This window comes from Hippocampus guttulatus, chromosome 11 (assembly GCF_054856545.1).
Source record: "Hippocampus guttulatus isolate MCC_2025c chromosome 11, RoL_Hgut_1.0, whole genome shotgun sequence".
NCBI classification, from domain to species: domain Eukaryota; kingdom Metazoa; phylum Chordata; class Actinopteri; order Syngnathiformes; family Syngnathidae; genus Hippocampus; species Hippocampus guttulatus.
Window position 1 is genome coordinate 12,077,964 of NC_141271.1, and position 23,521 is coordinate 12,101,484.

At 42.8% G+C, this 23,521-nt stretch overlaps 1 protein-coding gene across 8 annotated transcripts in view; it reads left to right on the forward strand.

Moving 5' to 3' along the window:
* The first annotated feature begins 443 nt into the window (after positions 1-443).
* Positions 444-23,521, forward strand: part of LOC147198101 (ATP-binding cassette sub-family C member 4-like) — a 41,843-nt gene continuing 18,765 nt past the window's right edge. For 5 of the 8 annotated variants that reach the window (XR_015102226.1, XM_086123424.1, XM_086123427.1 and 2 more), the window contains exons 1-20: positions 444-617; positions 1,127-1,237; positions 2,741-2,861; positions 2,938-3,162; positions 3,233-3,322; positions 3,479-3,642; positions 3,725-3,850; positions 3,941-4,190; positions 4,280-4,387; positions 4,864-4,953; positions 5,024-5,215; positions 5,311-5,405; positions 5,469-5,555; positions 5,636-5,732; positions 6,388-6,570; positions 7,705-7,836; positions 7,922-7,959; positions 8,194-8,288; positions 8,703-8,849; positions 16,351-16,430. Coding sequence is in view for 7 of the 8 variants with exons in the window: in XM_086123424.1 (XP_085979550.1) it covers positions 544-617; positions 1,127-1,237; positions 2,741-2,861; positions 2,938-3,162; positions 3,233-3,322; positions 3,479-3,642; positions 3,725-3,850; positions 3,941-4,190; positions 4,280-4,387; positions 4,864-4,953; positions 5,024-5,215; positions 5,311-5,405; positions 5,469-5,555; positions 5,636-5,732; positions 6,388-6,570; positions 7,705-7,836; positions 7,922-7,959; positions 8,194-8,288; positions 8,703-8,849; positions 16,351-16,430 (2,505 nt within the window). In the remaining variant the exon portion in view is untranslated. Of the gene's footprint in view, positions 1,238-1,770; positions 2,862-2,937; positions 3,163-3,232; positions 3,323-3,478; positions 3,643-3,724; positions 3,851-3,940; positions 4,191-4,279; positions 4,388-4,863; positions 4,954-5,023; positions 5,216-5,310; positions 5,406-5,468; positions 5,556-5,635; positions 5,733-6,387; positions 6,571-7,704; positions 7,837-7,921; positions 7,960-8,193; positions 8,289-8,702; positions 8,850-16,350; positions 16,431-23,521 lie in introns of all 8 variants that reach the window. The other 3 variants (XM_086123429.1, XM_086123426.1, XM_086123428.1) reach the window with 3 other exon arrangements.

Sequence of the window (23,521 nt, forward strand, 5' to 3'; positions counted from 1 at the left end):
GAAAGATGGAGAGAGAGAGATCCACACGCAGTTTGACAGTATGGGTTCTAATAATGTCTGTGTCAGTTTTGACTAGAGACGTCAAAGCAACGCATCGTCCGCCACCCAAGTGAGGATAAACGGTGAGAAAGGATGGATGATGGATATTTTCGAAATGTACCACCAGATGGCGTAAAACTGCACCTCGCGTTTCACTTGTGCCGTGCTGCTTGACGCGTAATCAAGTACTCATTAAATAGACCTGACGCTAACCCCATTGTTTGCATTCGAAGATTGTGTTTTGTTTTGTTTTTATATGTTTTATCAGATTTGGTAGCAAGTGATTGATGGACGCATCCGAACCACAGCAGTGGTCTTAATGACGTCACATACACACGCCCCTTGCAGGCGCTCGCCTACCAAGCCGGCCGGTTTCTACTAGAATCCAAGTGGCCTTCCTCAATGGTGCCAGACGTAATGTTCACATAAACTCGACCTGTTGTTTCTGTAACTAGCCTGGCGGCAGAAAAAAAAACAACCTCCCGTGTTACTTACCCCAGTGACATGGAAGCTTTGCGTCAAGACGTGAAGGATAATCCGTCTTCAAAGGCTAATCTTTTCTCCAAGCTTTTCTTCTGGTAAGAAAACAGCGACAGCAGTTATTGACACACACTGACTTGTGTTGACAGGTTGCTGCACTCGGAGTTGTCATCCGATATTGACCGCAGCGCTCATGACAATGATCATCAATTTGAGGTTTGAAAAGGGAAATGTGAAATAACAGAACGCAAATGTCCGCAAAACTTCGATAGGACGAACGCGCAGCTCACTGCATGTGGTTATCGTTTGATTCAAGCCATTTGTTGTCGAAGAGTGGATCTTTTATACATTACACTCCAATGTGAGCATGACAAGAAATGAAGATTTTTGTGATGTACATTGCTTCAATTAATGAATAGATCTGACATTTTGCACTTATTTTGTCCATACTTAAAATGGCTTTTTAATCTTTTTTTAATATATCTCTCCCGCGACCCTTGTGAAGATAAAGCGGATCGGAAAAATGAATGAATGAATAATATGTATCTGCTTGGGAAGTATGCACTGTTTTTATTAGTATCGCATTGACTATATTTGTACTGTGTAGTTGGTTGAATCCCTTGTTCAGGACTGGCTACAAGAGGAGGCTGGAAGAAAATGACATATACGGGATTCTTCCTGAGGATGCTTCTGACAGACTTGGGGAGGAGTTAGAGTGGTAAGAATAGATAACTGTAACATACTCATAACATGCTTATATTCATCATTTGTCTTGCCATGTATTTTTTAATATCAGTGTCTTAAAATTTGTGCACGTGTGTGTGTGTGTGAGCAGTAGAATGGCAGCCTGTCAATATGAGACCATCCAGAAAACTAAAGCCATAATAATAACCAAGTTATTAAAACGCCTCATTGGGTCACTCAAAACTGTGTATAGCAGTAATACATATGTTAATAGTCACAACGCGACTCACACCCATTAAGGAAAGGTGATATTGTGTTTGAGGATGTGTTCGTGCGCTTGACATTCGGCCCACCTATATATAGAAAGTATCACTGGCGCTGCGACACAAAACAGTCTGTTCTCTTGGACTCACTATTTGGCAGAGACTGAATGATTTTGAATGATTTTCTTTAAGTCCGCAATGAAGGAGAAGGATATTATGCCCCAAAATGAAGATCGTTGGACCAAGTCTTGCCTTGCCCATGCGGTCGCATATGACATTTAGTGTTGTGCTGTCTGCTCAACAGGCTTGGCTGTCAGGGGTTTTCCAATGAAGGAACAGCATGGTGCTGTCAGCAGCTCTATGAGCTGAGGACCCTCACCAGTGTACCTGTGTGTAACCAGTGGCCTTACAGCTTGGGAAAAATAATTACCGTATTTTCCGGAGTATAAATCGCAATTTTTTTCATAGTTTGGCCATGGGTGCGACTTATACTCTGGAGCGACTTATGTGTGAAATGGTTAACACACTGTACACATCACATGTTATTTTCACATTAAACCGCAAGAGGGTGCTCTCGGCCTGTGTTGATACTTTCCACGTTGGTGCTAACTGAGAAAAACAACTCACGATGACTCTGACGTAAGCGACGTAGAAGAGGAAGCGCTGCATTTTCTACCTCCGGAGTTGGCGGAGTTGTTTAAAAGTGACACCGAGCATGAAGATTTCATTGGATTTCGTGATTTGGAGTGACGCTGATGGTTTGGTAAATTTGTTAGCATGTTCTTTGTGCTATAGTTGTCTAAATAACTCTTAATGTTACGTGAACATATCAGGCACATTCACAGTTCGTTGTTTAAGCATCATGTAACGTTAGCATATCGTACACTTATTCAGCCTGTTGTTCCCTAGTTTTATTTTTATTTTAAATTGCCTTTCAAGATGACATGTATGTTTTTGGTGCTGGATTTAATCAAATAAATTTCCCCCAAAATTGCGACTTATATATGTTTTTTCCTTCTTAATTGTGCATTTTATGGCTGGTGCGATTTATAATCCGCAGCAACGTATAATCCGAAAAATACGGTACTGTATTTTCCGCACTATAAGGCGCACCAAAAAGCATTCCATTTTCTCAAAAGCCGAAAGTGCGCTTTATAATCCGATGCGCTTTATATATGGATTAATATTCTGATTTCGTGGACGTAATATTTCAAATGTCAAACACTGCTTATGCTTGCCACTGCCAACAATCACACATGTCATGTTTTTCCAAGGCACTGGAAGCAAGAAGTTAAGCATGCGGCAAAAGATCGACGCCAGCCTCAACTCACGAGAGTCCTCATAAAGTGTTACTGGAGATCCTCCGCTATCGCTGGAGCATACGTCTTCATACAGGTGCGGTCAAAGTAAGCCATCTTAGAAGGCAATGATGGATTTAGGGTTGTTTAACCGGTCTGGTTTACTCCATCAGGAAGTCGTTAAAGTCATTCAGTCAGTGTTACTTGGTACGCTCATTGAGTACTTTGAGAGTGCTGATGCCACAGGCCCAACGGCAGTCTACAAGGCCTACCGCTACGCGGCGGGCATCTGCCTGTGCACCGTCTGGATGGCCGTCCTCCACCATCTCTATTTCTACCATGTCCAAAGAGCGGGCATGAAAATCCGTGTGGCCATGTGTCACATGATCTACCGGAAAGTACGAATGGACGAACACGATTAATTATTTTTGGCTACTCCATTTAACATCATTTTTTTCTTCTGCAAAGGCTCTCAGTCTTAACAACACGGCGCTGACTAAAACGACGACGGGACAAATTGTCAATCTGTTGTCCAATGACGTCAACACATTTGATGAGGTAATTGTCTGAAAATAAGCATATTCACAACATTAGCTAGACCTTTTGCAATATGAGCGCTCCATCAAAATGCTTTGTTTTGAATGACCTAGAGTACAAACGTACAGTCGCAGATGACGACACACCCTACACTCCATCTTTGTCATTTTCTCCCAGGTAACCTTGTATCTGCACTTTCTGTGGCTCACCCCCCTGCAAGCCGTAATGGTGATAATATTGTTGATGTATTGGATCGGTCCATCATGCCTTGCCGGAATGTCCGTCTTCTTGATCCTGATACCAGCGCAGACTATGTTTGGAAGACTGTTTTCCAAACTGAGGTTAGCAGTCATCATTTGGATCACATAGTGGTGTCAACTGTTGTATCGGTATCGTCGCTGCTGCGAGTGTCTGTCATTCTAGGGCTGACACTGCAGTCCTGACCGATGACAGGATACGGACGATGAATGAGGTCCTCTCTGGAATTCGTGTGATAAAGATGTGCGGGTGGGAGAAACCCTTTGCTGCGCTTGTGGATGAAGTCCGAAGGTAGCCTGTCTTGATTCTCTTCAACGAATAAGACCCCCATGCGTCTACTGAGAATGTTTTTTTTTCTGTGTGTGTTTTGTGATGGCACAGAATGGAAATCTCCAAAGTAATGAAAAGCTCCTACTTGCGGGGCTTGAACATGGCGTCATTCTTCGTGGCCAACAAGCTCATCATCTTCCTCACTGTTTGCGTCTACGTGCTGACGGGCAAGCAGTTGTCTTCCAGCACCGTCTTCATGGCCATTTCCCTCTATAGCGCCGTCAAACTCACGATCACGCTCTTCTTTCCCTTCGCCATCGAGAAGGTCTCAGACTCCCTCATCAGCATTCAAAGAATCCAAGTAAGAATGACGATTTCAAGTGAAATAAATGTTGAGCTGTGTCAAACATATTTGATGGAAAAGGAACATATCAATGGGGATTTTCTTAGAATTTTCTCCTTCTGGATGAAGTTGCTCCTCAGCATCTGGGACTCCCGGTGGAAGAGAAAAAAGACTGTTTGCTGAAGATTCAGGAATTGGTGTGCTCCTGGGACAAGGTGAGGTCAATTGTTTATAGTTGCTCAAATAGTTGAGACGAGGAGTTCCCATTAATTGCCGGAAGGATCACCCATCATCCTAAAACAGATTACCATAGTTACCAATGGGGCGACCCGGTGGTCGACTGGTTACCACGTCAGCCTCACAGTACAGAGGTGCAAGGGTTCGATTCCGGCTCCCCGTACGTGCTCTCCCCGTGCCTGGGTGGGTTTTCTCCGGGTACTCCGGTTTCCTCCCACATTCCAAAAGCATGCATGAGAGAAATTCCAAGTACACGCTAGATGAGTCGCCAGCTGCTAAATAACACTAACTACAAAGACAATTCTTGGTGTTTCCCAGTAACAATAATATACTATAGAAAATATTAGCACAGGATTGCAGTTGGGGAAATAAATGCCCACTATGAGGTATTATGGTAGGAAAACCTCAAATGTTTTAAATGGTTGTTTCAAGGCACTGTATGTTTTCATTTTAGACCCAAGAGGCTCCAACTTTAGAGAATGTTTCCTTCACAATTGGACCCGATCAGCTGCTTGCTGTAATCGGTCCTGTCGGCTCAGGGAAGGTATGGCCGCCCTCGTGAGTAACTTGGAAAGTGAGTATCATCCTTTGAATGGTCATATATTTTGTGTCAGTCTTCGCTCCTCAGCGCCATCCTGGGAGAGCTGAGCCAGGAAAGTGGCGTGATCAAAGTCCGAGGGGATCTGACCTACACTTCCCAGCAGCCCTGGATTTTACCCGGCACTATCCGAAGTAACATCCTTTTCGGCCAAGAGCTCAACCGCTTCAAGTATGACCGAGTGCTGAGAGCCTGCGCCCTCAAGAGAGTGAGAATTAGTCCAGAGTCCTGTGAGGGTTTGTGGACCTGCATTTTCTAGTAAGTCCAGTTTGGAATGACTATGTAACACCTGCATTTGTCCAGGACATGGAGCTACTACCAGGTGGTGACTTGGCATCCGTCGGAGACAGAGGGGCCAATTTAAGTGGAGGACAGAAGGCGAGAATCAGTTTGGCCAGGTGTGCACGGAAGAAAAAACACACTTTCTTTTGATTTATCCTCTGACTGAGTGTGCTTTTCAGAGTAGTGTACCAGGATGCAGACATCTACCTACTGGATGACCCACTCAGCGCTGTGGATGCTGAAGTTGGCAAGCACATCTTTGAAGAGTAAAAAGAACTGCGCTGTTTCATACTCAAGAGCTGTTCTATGCTGAAATATTTAGAAACTCAGATACGCTTGCCTACAGGTGTATTTGTGGACTTCTGAGGAACAAGCCACGTGTTCTCGTCACTCACCAGCTGCAATATCTGAAGGCTGCGCATGAAATTGTCGTCTTAAAGGAGGTGAGTGAGATTTCTAGCATTTAACGTGTTATATTGTCGCTGTTCTATGAAAAACAGATAATGTATGTCCGTTTTTGTTTGTGTTACATTTTACGTTAATGGCATGTCTGAAAAGCCGATACCCGAGCGTGCTGCAACCTATCCCAGCCATATTCGGGTAATATAGGCGGGGTACAGCCTGAACTGGTTGCTCGCCAATCGTAGGGCACATTCACAATCACACCCAAGAACAATAGAGTGTCCAATTAACCCGTTATGAATGTTTTTGGGGGAATGTGGGAGGAAACCGAAGTACCCGCAGAAAACCCACACAGGCACGGGGAGAAACATGCAAACTCCACACAGGAATGCCAGAACTCAGATTTGAACCCATGGAACTCTGTACTGTGAGGCGTATGTGCTAACCAGTCGGTCACCATGCCGTCCGTCCCCATTAACGTAAAAATATATTTAAAAAAAAAAGACAGAAATGCACATCAATTCTCACAAAACAGCGAGGAAATTCAATTTCCACTGCCCATATTGAGAAGTTTTACAAGAAAAAGATTTGTGACCTTCAACTCCAGTTTCATTATACTTATAGATTTTCCAGTACTAATTTGAAAACTAAAATGGGCCAACAGAAACACAATGTATGTTTTTTCTATGTTGGCAGGGTCAAATGGTGGCCAAGGGGAGCTACAGAGAGTTGCAGAGCTCTGGACTTGATTTCTCCTCACTCCTCAAGGAGGAGGACAGTCAGGAGGAAAGACCGAGAACGACCTCCATCAAGTCCATGTCATCCATGTCCTCCTTGTCCGCCTCCTGCTACTCGCTGATGGAAGAGACGCTCACACTGGTAGGTGCGACTGGAGCATCAGGTCGCCAATGTCATGGATTTTCATTCAGTGATATATTTTTTTTTGTAATATTTTGCTCAAATGCTAACCGATGCTAAGGATAGCGTATAGAGAAAGACTTACAGAACCTACTAGTAGAATTATCACAAAAATAGGAAATAAATAGAAATAAAAAAATACAAATTTTTCATGAGTGAATGTCAACATTTCTTATCGAGACCTGCTACATATTGTATTACGGTAACCAGGGAACAATATTTGTTACAAACACTCACAAGATGCTCAAAATAAAATATATTTCTTGGACTGTTACAACTTTGATCTTGTAAAATTATGGCACTATTCTTTTAAAGTTACTTTTTTCTCTTAAAGCTAAGTCGAGTCAATAAAGATTCTTTCCAATAGTCTAACGGGGCATTCTGATAAATAGCGTGTTGTCCTTAATATGCATTAAGGAGCAAAATTCAACTATTTTTGTCCATCTCAGAGGGCGGCCATTTTGCCACTTGGCTGTCGACAGAGGCTCAAGGCCTGGACTTGACTTCCCCTTTGCAACTTTATGATTTTTTTTTTCCCTAATAGTACGACAACCTCATTCTTGTTGTCCTGATTTGACAACTTTGTTCTCCCTCATACTAATACTCGACCCTCATAAAATTCCAACAATTCTCTTCCATTATTACAACTTTATTCATGCTCGAAACTACAACCTAATTTTCTGCATAACACAGAGCTCATTCCTGCCCCACTACTGTTAAATTATACTATTTTTCTCAGGATATTCGAAGTTTCCTCTGACAAAATCAAAATGGTCAAATTATGCAAAAAAAATTGTTTTTAAATCTTCCTCGAAATATCACAACTTTAACTTCATTCACGTGCCTGAATTGGGTTACTAAGATTGCTGACTTATATGTCTTAACTGTTCCAACTTTCAGGATTCGCATGTGATATTTTGGACAGTTTTTCCTGCGGTCCTTGCGTGCTGCAACTAAACAAAAAGCAATTACTTTTTTTTTTTTATAATGGGCAGTTTCCATTTAGCCTCTAGAGGGCAGCACAGGCTTAGCTTTCCCTTTCAGGTGCCGTTCGCTGATGGTTTGAATGACTGCTGCTTGGTGTGTATCATCCAGGCAGCGCAACCCACGGAGGAGGAAAAGCGCAGGCGGGGAGACGTCAGCCTGCAAATGTATGTGAAATATTTCCGAGCGGGCGCTAACTTCCTGGTTCTCTTCCTCCTTATTCTCCTCAACGCTCTTGCACACGTGAGTCCGTGCTTATTTGCACAACACAGTGGGGTCGGCTTCTTGATCGTTGAAATAAGACTGAAGATTTGATTTGTTTTAAAAGGTGGCGTTTGTGCTGCAGGACTGGTGGCTTGCTCATTGGTAAGATTCTTCCCTCTCAATTGGTGGTAGAAAAGAAAACAGAAAGGACACAAAGGGCCCCAGTGAGGTGTAAACAGAACGTGTCTTGGCATGAAATGTTTTCTATGACTTCAAGTGTCACTTGTTGAAGGCGACCTTTTGCTTTTCAATTGTGGAAAATGTTGTGTTTGTGTTGCTTTTTTTCTTCACGTTTAAGTGTCCTTGTGGCTTTTTTTCCCCTCTCTTTTTCGGCAGGGCCGAACAGCAGCAGCATGTTAAAGTAAAGCAGTCCCTCAATGGCAGCCTCCCCACACAGCTGGACCTTGACCTGTACCTAAGTGTTTACGCAGGTGAACCTTGCCAATTGTCTTGCTTAAAAAAAAAGGGGAAAAAAAACGACTGTATGTTTTTGTATTCTATAATTATGTCATTCATTCAGAAAAGGGTTGGCAGTAACCCAAGGCCTTCAAGGCCAAGTGTGGGTACACGGGGCCTCAGCTGTATCGAGAGATAGCGGCACCTTTCGTGTTGTCTGCGCTCGAATCACTCCGACTGTCTCCCTGTGACCCTGAACAGCTTCACACTTAAACTCACAGAATGATACTGGGAACAAAAAAAAAAAGAGAAAGGAAACACTTGAGTGGACGACATTTCTTTTCTACTGATTGACCTTTGAAACACTGCTGTCCTTGAAGGAAGCACGAGGATGGCATCCGATTGTTCTGATAGATGTGTATGTTTTTTTTTTTTCTCTGGTGCCGAAGGTTTAACAGGTGCAGCCGTGGTATTTGGCTTCGTTCGCAGCTTGGTCTTTTTCAACGTCCTGGTGAGCTCGGCGCAGACCCTTCACAACTGCATGTTTGACAGCATCCTGCGGACCCCGGTGCATTTTTTCCAAATTAATCCAATTGGTAAGGGGCTCCTTCATTTGTCTCTGTACACTTGGTAATGAAACTGTAGAAATGGTTGATGTACGGGATGAGGCATCTGGGGAGCCACTGGACGGGGTGATTCTAACATGTCAACACTAGAGAGCAGACTATGCCCTGCTTCCTTTTACCATGCTTTGACTGTATCTTTAACCTTAATATACAATTGAACTTTTTACATTAGATGAAACTATTTATCTGCATTGCATTCTTGCTCTTAAAACAAACGGATTATTTTAAGCAATGCGTATCTACCCACAAATATAACTAGTTGAACCGCAATAACTATTTTTATTATAAATATTGAATACATACATCCGTATTTCCAAAGATTTTTTTTTTTAATGTACAATTTTAGGTTTGGATTGGATGCGATGTGACCAAGATGCCAAGCCGTTCAGAGCTTTAATACATTTGGTTGAAGTATATTTTTGCAAACATATCAAAAAATATTTAAGGCTTCTGTTGAATTAGCCAATATGCATTTATACATAATATACAGTATGTATTTTTAAAAAACCTGCAAATGATTTTCCATTTCAAAGGTAGGAATTAGAAAATGATATGTGCTTTAAAAAAAAATCAATCTGGCTTCACTTCTTGAGGAGCATGCGACATTTTGAAACGCAAGTCAACTGTGAAAAATACATTAATTTGCAAAAGTACTTTTTGAGGGGGGGGGGGTAATCACTGTGCCAATTATTATTCATTATCGACCTATAACAACCTGTCATTTAATAGCTGAAGTCAGCTGGTTAAGTGATGGCTTTCATTTTTCCTGGCCATTGTTCGCCTGTCAGCAGACAATTACTCAGTCTAATCTCCTCAATGCGACAACGCATATACAACACAAATCGGCCCGGGTGGGAATGTGCAACAGGAGACAAACTTGTATCAATGTAATGAGTCACCATGAACTGCTTAAATATGATTTAAGGGTGTTTGAGGCGGGCGTAGCGGCAAAGCACGCCTTTTACAAAAGACGTGTGTGTTCCTATAGCAAACACCGGCTGGCCTTCTCATCGTCACTGATGTGTTTGCTGTTGCTTCCGTGCGACGTGTTGGGGCGATCTGGGTGTGACTTAATCTATTCACAAACACTTGGAAATAATGTAATAATCTGCTTGATATCGCCGCACGGGAGAGGCTTAGCACACACGGTTATCTGATTGGCACTATCGGAGACTATTATGTGACCGGTCCGTTTATTGTTACAGCTTGGCCTGCAGGAGGGCAAACAAAGCTGTAATGTCGACAGTGGATTTTCAGACTTATGCTTCAGAGATAAAGAGAGCCATTATTAATTGATTTGTCATATTTACACTTGGGCACAATGGAATGTAAACCTCGATAAATCCTGCTTGATGCTTTTTCACCGTCGATGCTTTGCCGCCGTGGTGTCACCGGCTTACACACGCCAGCCACGACATATTAGGAATACTTGCGCAATTCTCCTGCAAGTATAGGATTGGTAAAATGACAGCGATACAAAAATAATCCTCCGTTTAGAGCGACGTTGGTGTATAGTTTTGGTTTATAATTTTAGGTAGTTCATGAATCAGACTTCAAACTCGAATGTGAGCGGTACTGTTTTGATGTCTGTTGTTGGTCTTTCCGTGAGTAAGATTACACAAAAGCAAAACGAGTAATTTTCAGTGACAGTGGAGTAACAACCCATTCCATTTTAGCGAATATAAAAAACAAGAAAATACATAAAGAGAAATTAATTTTTGAGTCATGATGGAAGTGGCACGACAACAAATGGTAAATGTTTTAGAAAAAGACACTAACAAACGGATTCACTTCTTACAATTTAAGACATAATGGAAGCATTCCCCCACTCCAGAATAAAAATGGTGCAATCCTGTTCATCCGTTACAAATGTTTTCTCATCTTATGTCACACATGTACCAGAAGGAAACTCGCTTTTGTTCACTTTTGTGATTGGTGATTGCAGCACAGTGGACTAGCGGTGAGCAGGGTGAGATAATTTTCAACTCTCGAAAGACACATGGACAGACAAACATATCCATCTGCCTCGCAATTTTGGAGGTTCTGGGTTTGAGTCTTGGCTGGAAACCCACGCAGGTACACGGAGAACATGTAAACTCTAGGAAGGCCTGAGCCGGAATCGAACCCTGCACCTCTGCACTGTGAGGCAGCTACTTTTGTGAACATAGTGTGGTTTCAGTTCGTTATTTTTACATTTTTGCTCACTAAAGTAATCTTGGTAGATGCAAATGAATCCAATTCGCTTTAGTTCCCAGTTCAGCCTTAGTGGTGGTACAATATGTGACAGAGCTTTTTTTCTGACCTCACCTGACCGGGATTTGACAGCGGTTTACATGATACTGCCACTGTGCATGGGCTGAGCATTGGGGAGTCGGCCCCAAAGGTAAAGGTTACGCTTTCAGGCATCACTGCACAAAGGTCTCACTTGCAACAATGCAGTACAGCAGCGCCGGCTTCAAACTGATGCTAAGGCATTGTATGTCTTCCGTATCAGCAATTCAACGCTTTTGAGCCATTCGGGACCAATTTGTGTCAGTGTTATCTTTGTTGCCGCACAGATATCGCCGACTTCCAAATTGATGATTACGACCTTTATATTTTACAATAACTTTATGTCGCAAGCATATATATGTCGAATATAAGCATTCGGTATGATATTAGTTAGAATGAGAGGAAGCGTTAAGGACTGACTATGTTTTGTCTGTCAACATTGCAGAATAATTTCTGTTACATTCTCCACAAACATGGCAGACATGCTATGCGACCACATCCTTATTGCGGTAGAAAACACAGCGGGGCATTTTTAACAGTAAAATGAGACAAAAATTTGCTTCTTAAACTTTGATGAATTGTTTTTTCATGAAGTTATATTTTTTATGAAGCCTTAAAGGTGCTAATGTGTAATGTGTAGAGTTCATATTTACCAGTCTGTTGGCAATGATCGCTCCATTCATTGCACAGGTGCATTTTCAAGGCTCTCCACGCTTCGCTTTTTATCCACAGGTTCATATGAAATCATAAATATGGTTAACTCATTGTGCAAAATAAAACACACACTTGTTGAATCGGTGCATCTTGGTGGCGGCTGGTTTCATTTATCTTTGTAGTCGAAAACCAAATTTTTGTGGTGAAAGCTTATCGTCGTTACATCTACAACCTGAAAATGCCATTCACCTAAAAGTCAAATTTCAAATCATAGCAAAACCACTTGCCAATTAGATGTAGAACCCCGAACGACAGTTCAATCGGTGTCTGGCAGGCCTTATGATATTCATAAAATCTTTATATGGAAAAATAGGTTTCAAAATCCAAACAAATCATATTTTGACTTGCGTCTCAGAACAGATTATGACACAATTCTATTTTTCGTGTCTAATTCTAATGTACCAGGTGTCCCTGACGGCGTAGTGGTACACTCGCCTGACTTGGGTGCGGGCAGAGTGGGATCGGTTCCCACTCGGTGATGGTGTGCGTGTGGCTGTGAATGGTTGTTCGTCTCTACATGTGCCCTCCGACTGACTGGTGACCAATTTAGGGGGTGGTCCACCTTTCACCCAAGTCAGCTGGGATAGGCTCCGGCGGCCCACCTCAGCCCCCCAACCCCACCCAGTTCAGGATAAACGATGTTGAAAATGGATGTAATGTATCAATTTCCTCACTTGCTGGAGCAACTACAAACGTATTTGGGCTCTTATCCGTTGGTGTACTTGAATGCATGAACAAAGTCCTGAAGATTTAAACTGGGATAGGTTGTGATTAACTATGTTTCTCATTATTAACGTGACTTGGAAAATATTTTCAAATGACTTTAACCCTTTCAGGGACAACGGTTACTACAGTGGACGGCCTATCATGTTATCAGGTTACAGGTTATCATTATTGGTGCATGAAATGGTTAAAGAGAGTGCAGCCTCGACTAATTACCATAGCCAACTTGTACAAAAGGCTGGTAAGAACAACGCTCCTCTTTTGTATCCATATTCATATACTGAAACTCAAAACACTGAGTTTGGCATCAAGTAAACTTGACATACAGCCATTCATCCAAATGTGATCCAGCTGGAGCGGCACAGACAGTGGTGGATGTGCTGAGCTGATGTTGATCCCCGTAATTTAGTGTCATTGAGTGGGTTAATCCCCTCAGAGACTTCAGGCCAGAGCCTTGGCTCATCAGCACAGTTTCAGTCAACACACATACGACCATTCTCAGTGTCTACCTTTCACATCAGCAACAGTGGTCCATTTTTCAGTGCCGAACATTAGATCTTCAGTAATTCCCCCGTGTGAGATTCTAATTGTGTCTACAGAGCAAATGTTTTTTTTTTCTCCTTCTTCTCAAAATGTCTGTATTTCAGGGCCAGGTTGCAAGAGGCAAAGTGGGGGAAGTATTGCAGACAGCAGGATGATGATATCGAAGTGTGTAAATTGAATGTGGAGATGGAGCGGCGCGTGCGTGTGTGTGCAGCGTGGCTGATAGAGCTCCCCCTCGCTCGGCACTTGCACTATTTAATTGCATGAAAGGGAAGGCAGGGAGATTGCACAAGCCTGGCGGTGAGAGCGAAGAGAATGGATTTAGAATGTATTAGTATTGGCAGCAAGGTGCCGGCGGTGGGAGGCTGCCCCGGGCCCCCTGGGCCCTTCATGGAAAGTGCAGGTGAGCTGTGCCACCTCCAGCCTTGGCAGACACCCCCCACCACACACACACACACACTCTCCTCAGTATTGCGACATTATTGCACTCTGCTGTCTGAAAAGGCCGCTCTAAGTGTGCCGTGCCCACACGCGGAGTTGCTCCCTTATCGTGATGTTTACAGGGAACAGCGATTTGCCACACACCTGGCTCGAGCCGGACCCCAGTGTTCCACTTCTTTAAATGTGATGGGAGGGGAGAGGGTGGGGGCGGGGGTGGGGGGGGCGCTCACCCTTTATCTCTACCTGAGCTGGGAGGGTTTGATATTTCCCGAGCCTAGAAAAGTGGTGCAAATCACCCCTGGTGTCTTAAAGGCACGAGAAATGATTTGATACTTCTGGAGATCACCGTTTTGGCACAATCGCTGATATTGTTGACAAGCAGCCAGCGATTGAAGCCATTGTCCCGCGCTCACCTCACATTTCCATTCACGTAACGCGGCACCGTAATGCAACCGCTCCATAGTGGAGGATCCATACCTCATCCCTTCTCTGTTAACCGAGCCGCTTGTCATGTCAAACAGCTGATAGCTGACTGATGTCTGCTGCTCGAGGGGCCTCGGAGCATCGCATGATGTAACCGGCAGAAACATATTCCTTTCTCACCGGCATTGTTTGTTGAAGGCTTGCAAGAATTTGGGTCATCTGTGGCTTAGACAGTAACATTACATAAAATAATTATTGGATCCCGCACAAACACGCGTTGACAAGCTGTTTTTCCCAGGCTAAAGCAAGGAGATTGGTTGCTAGCATGGCAGCGGCAGTCGGAGTAGCAGCGGCGGCATCTCTACTCGCTTATTTGAACCTTCCCCTCGGGATGTCTGTATGCTAAAGGGGCACTCACACTGTGAATACGATTAGTCTGCCTCCAAGTGTACAACATGCTTACGCCACTTGACTTTGAATCATCGCTGATTTGGAGCATTGCCGGCTCGTTGCGGGGAAGAATGCTTTGGCGGGTTTTATGCAATGGTTGTTATGCGGCAGCCCCGGCCTCGTCCTCATGCATGTTTTTAGGCGGGAGCGGTATTTTGGATAAAGCTGTAAGCCGCTTACAGCCGTGGAGAGAGGTGATTACAGGGCCCACCTCCATAGCAGTGACTGGGAGGCAACTTTTAGGTCAGTGGGGCCATGGCTCCACCGGCGGGCCACATTCTCCTCCCTCTCCCCACCTTTTTAAATCATGCATACATATAGTCACCTCAAAACATAATTTGCTTGCTTAGTAGGGGTGGGATTTGCAGCATAACTCCTGATATGATTTATTTTTTTTATGCAACAAGGCTTGCTTAGCACTACACCTGCCAAAGTTGGGATCAACCTATGGGGTAAAAATGCTGCACAAAGTTAGAAAGTGGCTCCCCAAATGAAGAAATTGAATTGCAAAATTGTAAAATAATTAAAAAAAAAAAAATATATATATATATATATATACACATTTTGAGCGTTGTGATATCTGTCCCTCCCTTAGACAATATCAGTATGAGTTTGTTGTTATCAATACTGTACAATGACAGCTGATGTACTAAGTAACTCTCCCAAATAATGAAAGCCTTTCTATCATGACGTATGAATATTTTTGTCCCGCACACTCTGAGGCAATATGTGGTCATATTGATATTTTGTCCCAACCCAAAGTTGATCCCTGACTTAGTGCATTGATCCTAAACCAAGAGCGAACATTTCAGATACGGCGATATCAATATTTTGTTCCACTACTATTGTTCGGTGATGAGTGAAGGCAGCGGTGGTATAGGTAGCACCACTTTTTTTTCTTTCTTTCTTTTTCTGCCAGAGAAACTCCATCATGGTGAGATAAAGAAAGCCTTAAGGCAGAGTGGCGTGGGGATTGTCAGTTTCAGTGACCCTGCGGCAAACAGTGTGCGAGAGCTAGTGGAGGATAACATCACGTGCTCTGTGCCAACAACAAGGGAAGAAAAGGAATGCAAAAGTGCGATTTGAAAAAACGAATACCTGAGCGGATTGGAGGCAGCTCAATTAACGTCAACGAGGCTTCCATGCCAGTCACAACAAGGAAAAGCGGTTTGCGTTGTCCCCTCCACCACCACCTTTTGTTCCCTGACAAAAGCCTCCTGCGTGTATTCTGATGAGAGATTCTTCATGAAATGGAAAACAAATAATGAGTCATTGTTTTAAAGAGATACGTGCCCCCCCTACCCCCTTCCTCGATCGAGCAATATTTATGTTGAATTGTGAGACACTTGTCTCTGCTGGCTCAATACAGACAAAACACTGTACAGTAGTTGTTATAATGGCTGCAGCTGGTATACAGTATATATAGTTTGACTGGCAAGTTATTTAGTTTGGTTCAGAAGGTTTTTGAACTTGTGTCTCCAAATGGAAGTATACTGGCAGCATGGTGAAGTAGCGGGTAGCACATTCGTCTCATAGCTGACAATTCAAATCTCATTTTCGGGCAGGGGGGATTTGAATGTGCTTTCTATGGGTACCCCTGCTTCCTTGTACATTCCAAAAGCATCCTTGTTAGGTTCAATGAACATTCTAAAATGCAGCCATGGCTGCTTGTGAGTATTTGCCCAGTGATTAAGAACCAGGCCAGGCTCCAATTCACCAGCATCCAAATGAGGACAACCAGTATAGAACCACGGAAGAACTCTTCATCGTAGCATTACTGTCTTTGTCGACAAACAAAATATTTGTAGTGGATCTAATGACTGTATATTATGTAGGTTGTACAAATGCCTTGAATTACGTTCAACATGTGTTTCGATGTGTTCTTTTGTGTGGCGGGGTTCCACAGGAAGAATCCTCAACAGGTTTTCCAAAGACATCGGCCACCTGGACTCTCTGCTGCCATGGACGTTTGTGGACTTCACCCAGGTGAGTCTCACCTCGCCAGGTTTGCTTGCTGGCGCTGCAGCGCGGGGAGGCCATTTCATGCCTGGCTAAACCTGCTTTGTGGTGCGCGTCCCCTAATCTGGAAACAATTACTGTGGGATTACCTGCCAGCGCGGCCCAGCGCCTTTGCAGATTTAATAAAAGTCCCCCATAGGCTGAGGGTGTGGAGGCGTGGCTCCCATAGTGCGACACAACACGGGCGGCCTCTTCACAGAATGTGTACGCAGCCTAAGAAAGTGATTGGGAGAGGAGAAAAAAAAGCTGGCACAGAGGAAATAATGGACAAAGGATGATGGCTCTGATATGGAGGAAAACAGCGGGGAGGGGATGACAAGGACGAGGTGTTTGAGAGGAAGTGAGGTCGTGTTGGGTGTTTGAGGAGTGGAGCTGCACACGTGGCCACAGGGGAAGGAGATGGTTGAGGCTGCGCTGGCATAAACACAGTTCTTTTTTGAAGAACATATATAACGTATTGGCCCGAATATACAGTAAGACGGCCCTGATTATAAGACGACCCCCTCTTTTTCAAGACTCAAGTTTGAAATAAGACTTTTTGAACACCAAATACATTTTTATACAGAAAATAATTACAGTACATCAGAAACAAATGATTATAACAATATATTTGAGAGACAAAGCATGTTATTTTGCCTCATTCAAATCTTAATATCTGAACATTTAAATATGTAAACTAAAGTGCAATCACATTCATAAATGAATGGCTTCTGGTTTTTGAAATGTAAATGACATCATAACTTCTCTTCAGCTGCCGGTTAACCTGGCCGATCTTCGACCCACTTTTCTCCAGATTGTCGCTACGTTTCTCCATTTTCTGTTATCTCTTCTATTATTTTCTTCTCTTTTCTTTCTTACCGCTATTTTTTATTTTTCTTCTTCGTGTTACCGCTATTTTTATTTTTATTCTTCGTGACGGGTTCACTTTGGCCTGGGGAGTCAAGTTCAGCATTCGCTTCAATGATATCTGGCGCCATCTAGCGTCGTGAATGGGTATAATGTCTAGATCCCGAATATAAGACGAGCCCCACTTTTTCAGTCTTATTTCAATGCAAAAAACACCGTCTTATATTTGGGCCAATACGATAAGTGTGATTTAGATCACTCAAAACAACAGGGAAACCTTGAAGGTTGAAGCCGCTGGGTTGACCCGTGAATTGCTTTGGCCATTCTCTCTTACGATTGTGCTTATTTGGGTCAGGGGTAAGATGGAGTCTGTCCTACCTTTCTTTTGGGGGGGTGTGGGGGGTGGCAAGGTAGAGCCCTTGACTGGTCCCTAACCAATCACAAGACAAATACAAATAGACAAGCAACCATTCACACTCTGTTCTGGAATCAATCTGAAACAGCTCCTGACAACCGTAGAAAACGAATTAAACAAATTAAAAAACTGGTTCGACAGAAATAAATTGTCACTTAACCTGAAAAAATCGAAGTTAATTGTTTTTGGCACAAGACCAATCAAACACCAAGCTAAAATTAAGGTAAACTCAATTGAGATAGAAAGAGCGTATGAAACCAAGTTTCTCGGATTAGTAATAGACTCAAAACTATGGTGGAAGCCACATATCGATAACGTAAAAAGAAAAATAGCCAAAACCGTAGGGATCCTCTACAAAACCAAGGAAGTGCTAAATAAGAGATCTTTGTACACATTATACACTTCATTATTATTACCATATATGACCTACTGTGTGGAAATATGGGGAAATGCCTGCAAAACAAACACACTCCCTATTCTCAACCTACAAAAAAAGCAATTCGAATTATTAATAGATCAAAATATACGGAACCCACAAATCCACTATTTATCAAATTAAATACGATGAAATTTTATGACCTGGTTGACTTTAAAATCGCCCAATTAATGTACAAAGCACACAATAACCTGCTCTGCCAAAACATTCAGAAGTTTTTCGAAATTCGAGAAAGCAGCTATGATTTAAGAGGTACCAACTTATTCAAAAAACTCAAAACAAGAACAAACATCAAGCAAAGAAGTGTATCTATCAAAGGTGTTAATCTGTGGAATAATCTCGAAACGGACCTGAAAATGAGTAAATCGCTTGCTGAGTTCAAAAACAAATTCAAAAAAATAGTACAAACAACCTACATCAATCAGAGTTAAAATGATAAATTCAAAACATTAAATATAATGATAAATCAGAACTAAGTTGATAAATAGAGAAAGGTATATAAATATCCATTATGAATACAAGAGAAAATTGACACAAGAGTGTCAGGGTGTGGAAGTATATAATCCCGATACAAACCAAAAGTTGTAAAAATATTACGGTTAAGGGTAAAGTATGAGCCTTAATGGAGACTTCTTTCTTCTTACTTTTTTCTTTTCTGATTGGTATAAAAATGATTTATTAGATACAATCACATAACGGGGTAGGACTAGATAAGTTTTTTACTTCTTCCTACTCCCTTGAACATAATAACTGTGTTGAATGAAGATTGATTTCTTTCTTTTTACTTTTTTTATCTACCTTATTTTCTGTCAAATTATTACTGTATATATGTTTTATGTTCAATAAACAAACAAACAAACACTCACATTACCATATATGGACAATTATGAGTTTTCAATCCATGAATTTTTGGTAGAAATAAGAAATGAAACCCACGCAAGAACAGGGAGAACCACCATGCCACCCACCGTGCTGCCCATAAGAAGTCGTAGATATGTTATGATCTGTTCCAGAGTGGTGCTGCTATACAAAGTGTCTTATGAAAAACAACGAGAGGTGGTGGTGCGTGGATCAAGGAAGAACCCATTAGAATTTTGGCGCGGAGCCAGATAAATGAGCAAATTGAGGACATTCTTTCACCCTTCGCCGCAGCAGTGGCAAGCTGTAGCTCGTTGCCAACTGCTGCGGCGTACGTAGCAGTGAGCTGCTCGAGCCTCGACCTTCAACTCGGGTGTCAAACCTCGGAACTGTCTCAGCGGTTGATTCTCAGTTTCGCTATTCAATGTATTTTGATGCTAACTTTACCTTGCTAACTGTATTTCAAGCCTCGCATACCTCTAGTGCTAGTTGGACCACATTCAGAGTGGCACTCTTGACACAATTGGCGCTGCTCGCCTTAGCCCAGGGCCACCCCGATGCAGAACCAGGTTAAGTTACCGCCAACATCTCCCACGAAAGCCCGCGGAGATGCGCCAGCTCATGCGCCTCGCTCCACAAAGAAGGGAATGTTCGCAGCACAATTGGAGGTAGAGGAGCAGGCGCGGCTCCTTGGTTAGGGCCAAAGAATGGAACAAAGGCGCACTGAAAACGAATCCCCACCCTCCACAATGCCTGAGTGATGTTTGTGGCAGATACCCATCTCCCGCTAGACAAAAGCCATCTTAAAAATGCTGAAAGCACAAAAGGTCGCACGCACAAAAGCTTTTTGTCCGCTTCATTTTGATAAGGTGAATAAAGGCGAAAGTAAAATAATAAGTTGAGAAGAAGGGCCCGCCGGTGGCGCTGAAAGCAGTGAAAGTCTACAAGTGCCGCAAGTGGAAACGCATGTACGCGTCACACCTGACCTACTGGACAATGACAAGTACACTGGTGATTGTCATTCGTGTGGTCGACAAGTGTACTCGTTGATTTACAGGAAAAACAGAATGAAGTTACCGGCATATTTTAGACAAAGGGCTGCAAAAAAAAAAAAACTAAATAATCACAAGTCGGTTTTTATTGGGTCACCAATTTTCAAGTATAACTTCCTGTACGCTTTTATTGTTGTCCTGGGACAAAATGCGCCTTTGTGTTTTTGTACTGACTTCATGTCCGTGATATTCTTGAACTTTCCTTTCTATGAATCAGGATAATTTTGTCGTTTTCCAAAATTTGGGTCTTGAGTGACTTTTGAGTTTGGGATTCCCTGTTTTGGACAAAGCACTATTATTTGGGCTACTTTCTGTTCTTGTTTGCAGGTGTTTCCACAGATCATTAATGCTTTTAGGAAGGAAGCCACCCCCCACCCCCTCCCCTTTCTTCAAATCAAAGCATTAGCTGCAAAGAAAAGCTGCTGATCCTGACTATTGTTGCTCATTCCTGGGAGAACATTTCCCCCCCATAGTCTTTGTCTAAATGGTTGTCAGGCAGGAATAAAGTGAAACTTCATAAACAAAGCCCTAACTGGTTTATCTCCCTCTATAGGGAGAGCCAGTTTTCCTATGAGGGGATTTGCACCAGAGCCTCCCCTTTAAGGGTGAAGTAAGCACTTTAGCAGCACCACCCTCATGCCCACCTAACAAGGGGATTCCCTCAACCTGGTTACACCCTACCGGCCCTATTTTTTTTTTTAAACAGGTCTTATTTTGCAGTAATTTAGTATACTTGAAAAGGAGAGTCCTCTCTCCTTTCTTTTACAGCCAGGCGACAAAGACAGAAATGTCAATTAAGAACACCTCAGGCTTTGTGGACTGTTAGCTTTTGTGCGGACTTGACCTTTAAATCCCCGGTTGCCTCTGTTTTCACAGAGGGGGCAGAGCAGGGGGGAGGCAGGACAATAAAGGAGGGGGGGGGGCTGTGGAGATGGGGAGTCTTTCAGGGCAGGACTTGTTATGAGAGCTCTTGATCAAATCAAACTTGCTATGTCTAGAAGGGATATACGGACCGGTTCGTTCATCAATCAGGGATTGGGCTTCAATCTGCGTGAACCCCGATGTTTTTTTTTTGTTTGTTTTTTGTGGTTCATTAAAAGGTCTTACGCCACACTTAGTTGATTTTAAATAACCCTTGGTGTCCTCCTTTTGTGTTCTCAAGTTAATTTGAGTTGGTTTAACAGCTATTCGTGTTGGTCAAAACTGCCTGGCAGATAGGACGGCTGCTTTTCTCTTGAATATTCAGTGTGTAAATAAGCTTCACTCGGATTGGATCACTGGTCTCCTTAAATTGAATATGGAAAACGGCTTTGCTCTGATTGGGAATACGCTCTGTCTCGCTGTTTTATGGCAGCCAAGCATTCATAGCGGCACGTTTAGATCCTTCAACGTCGTGTCTTACCGTCATCGTGAAGGGTTACAATAGGTTCCGCAGTTGTCAAATGAAACTGACGCCTGACATATATATATATACACATACACAACCATCTGAACAAGTGATATTTAATTGATTCTATTGATTATATGTGTTTTCTTTCTGACTTCCGGGTTGAGTGAACGCTGGCGCGTTTTGACTGCCGCTGCTCAACCCGTATTGTATTGTTTTGTGTTTTTTGTTATTGTAAAGTGTCCTTGGGTGTCTTGAAAGGCGCTTATAAATAAAATGTATTATTATTATTATTATTATGAGGTGCTGAGCAGCCAAAACACACACACACACACACACACCTGTGTACTGCTTCCCAAAGTTCCATTCCGTGTTCTACGATAATCACCACATTTTCCTTCTTTTGCCACACAAAAACACATCAAAGCCAAAGAAAAAGCAAAACACATCTTTTAGATTTGCCAGAGTCTCATGTGACATTACCATAAGGATGGTTTGGAATTTTGGGGCATATTTTTACAAATGGAATATGAAAGACTTTTTGAAAGGGTTTCATGATGGAGGTTTCCACTTTCATTTTAAAGTGAGCATATTTTGGAATGTAGGAGGCAGCAAAGAACGGTAGCAATACAACGCTAGGCTGCATTTGAATGAGCCTTTGCGCGCTGTTATGTAATTGGGCTTAAAGCGCAAACCTCAGACGGTAAGGTGCCCCTGAATTGGGGCACAGTCACGACCTTCCATTTTTATTTCTTGCACAAGAGTCAGGTCTACCAATCGTTTTTGCTACAACACATCTGAAGCAAGCAAGTTCTGTCACGACTAGAGTTGGAGGTTTTCACCGGAGGCAAATAAAAGCAGACAAATTGCCTCATAATTCATACATTACAACAGCAACGCCCGCGGTAATCATTAGAGAGAAAATAGCTGGTGTGTTTGTTCATCGTGCTCTAGACACCAACTGAGTACACAGGACACTCGCAAACACAGAGCGAAGATGGCTATTGTTTAAAAACACTAGCGGGTGGATATCCCCCCTCCATTATTGTTGATGATATGTGTGTGTGTGTGTGTGTGTGTCTGTGCATTGCGGCGCATTGTGTGTCAGGCTTCTTCGGCGGCTTTGTGGGATATGAGAAGTGCTGACGTAACCGCCAGTGCTGCGGGATGGGATTTCACTGGCTCTTCTCTGGTTCTTCACCGCCCCGGTGACAGAACAAGTCAAGAATGCACCACGCAGCTTCAGGCGCTGCTAAAATTATTTTGGTAAAGTCAACGAGATGCTCCTGTGTAGAAATGTATGTGACATTTGGCATCGTATGTAATTGAGCATTGTTTTAATGACACAAAAAAAATACAAATGGAAGTTGTAGTTGAGGAATGGATTTTAAGTTATGCAACAAATCGATTCTTACATCTTATTTAAAGTAATATTTTACTATCTAGTCATCCATTTTCTGCCCTGCTTATTCTGTCCAGGGATGGGGCTCACTAGAGTCTATCTGAGCAATCATACAGAATAGTCTATGAATATTTTCTCCAAGGGCGGCACTGTGGGTGAGTGGTTCGCACATCTGCCTTATAGTTCTGATGTTGGAGGTTTGGATTCGGGCTTGGGCTTTCCTGTGGGGGGGGTTTGCATGTTCTCTTCATGCTTTCATGCGCTTTGGCTGGGTACGAGTGCACATTAGGTGAATGGGAGGCTCTAAATTGTCCATAGGTCTGAATATATATCGGCCTCACAGTGCAGAGGTGCAGGATTGTGAGTGCGAGCGCGGATGCTTGCTCGTCTATGTGTGCCCTGCGATTAGCTGGCAACCGGTTCAGGGTGTCCCCCGCCCACTACCCAAAGACAGCTGGGATAGGCTCCAGCACCCCTGAGACCCTTGGGAGGATAAAGCGGATCGGAAAATGGATGGATGGATATATGTGTGTGTGTGTGTACACACATATATATATATATATATATATATACTGTATATATGTGTGTACACACACACAAATTGCTCATACTGAAAGCCCAAACATGGCATGTGCCAAATAATGGTAGATATATAATAAATC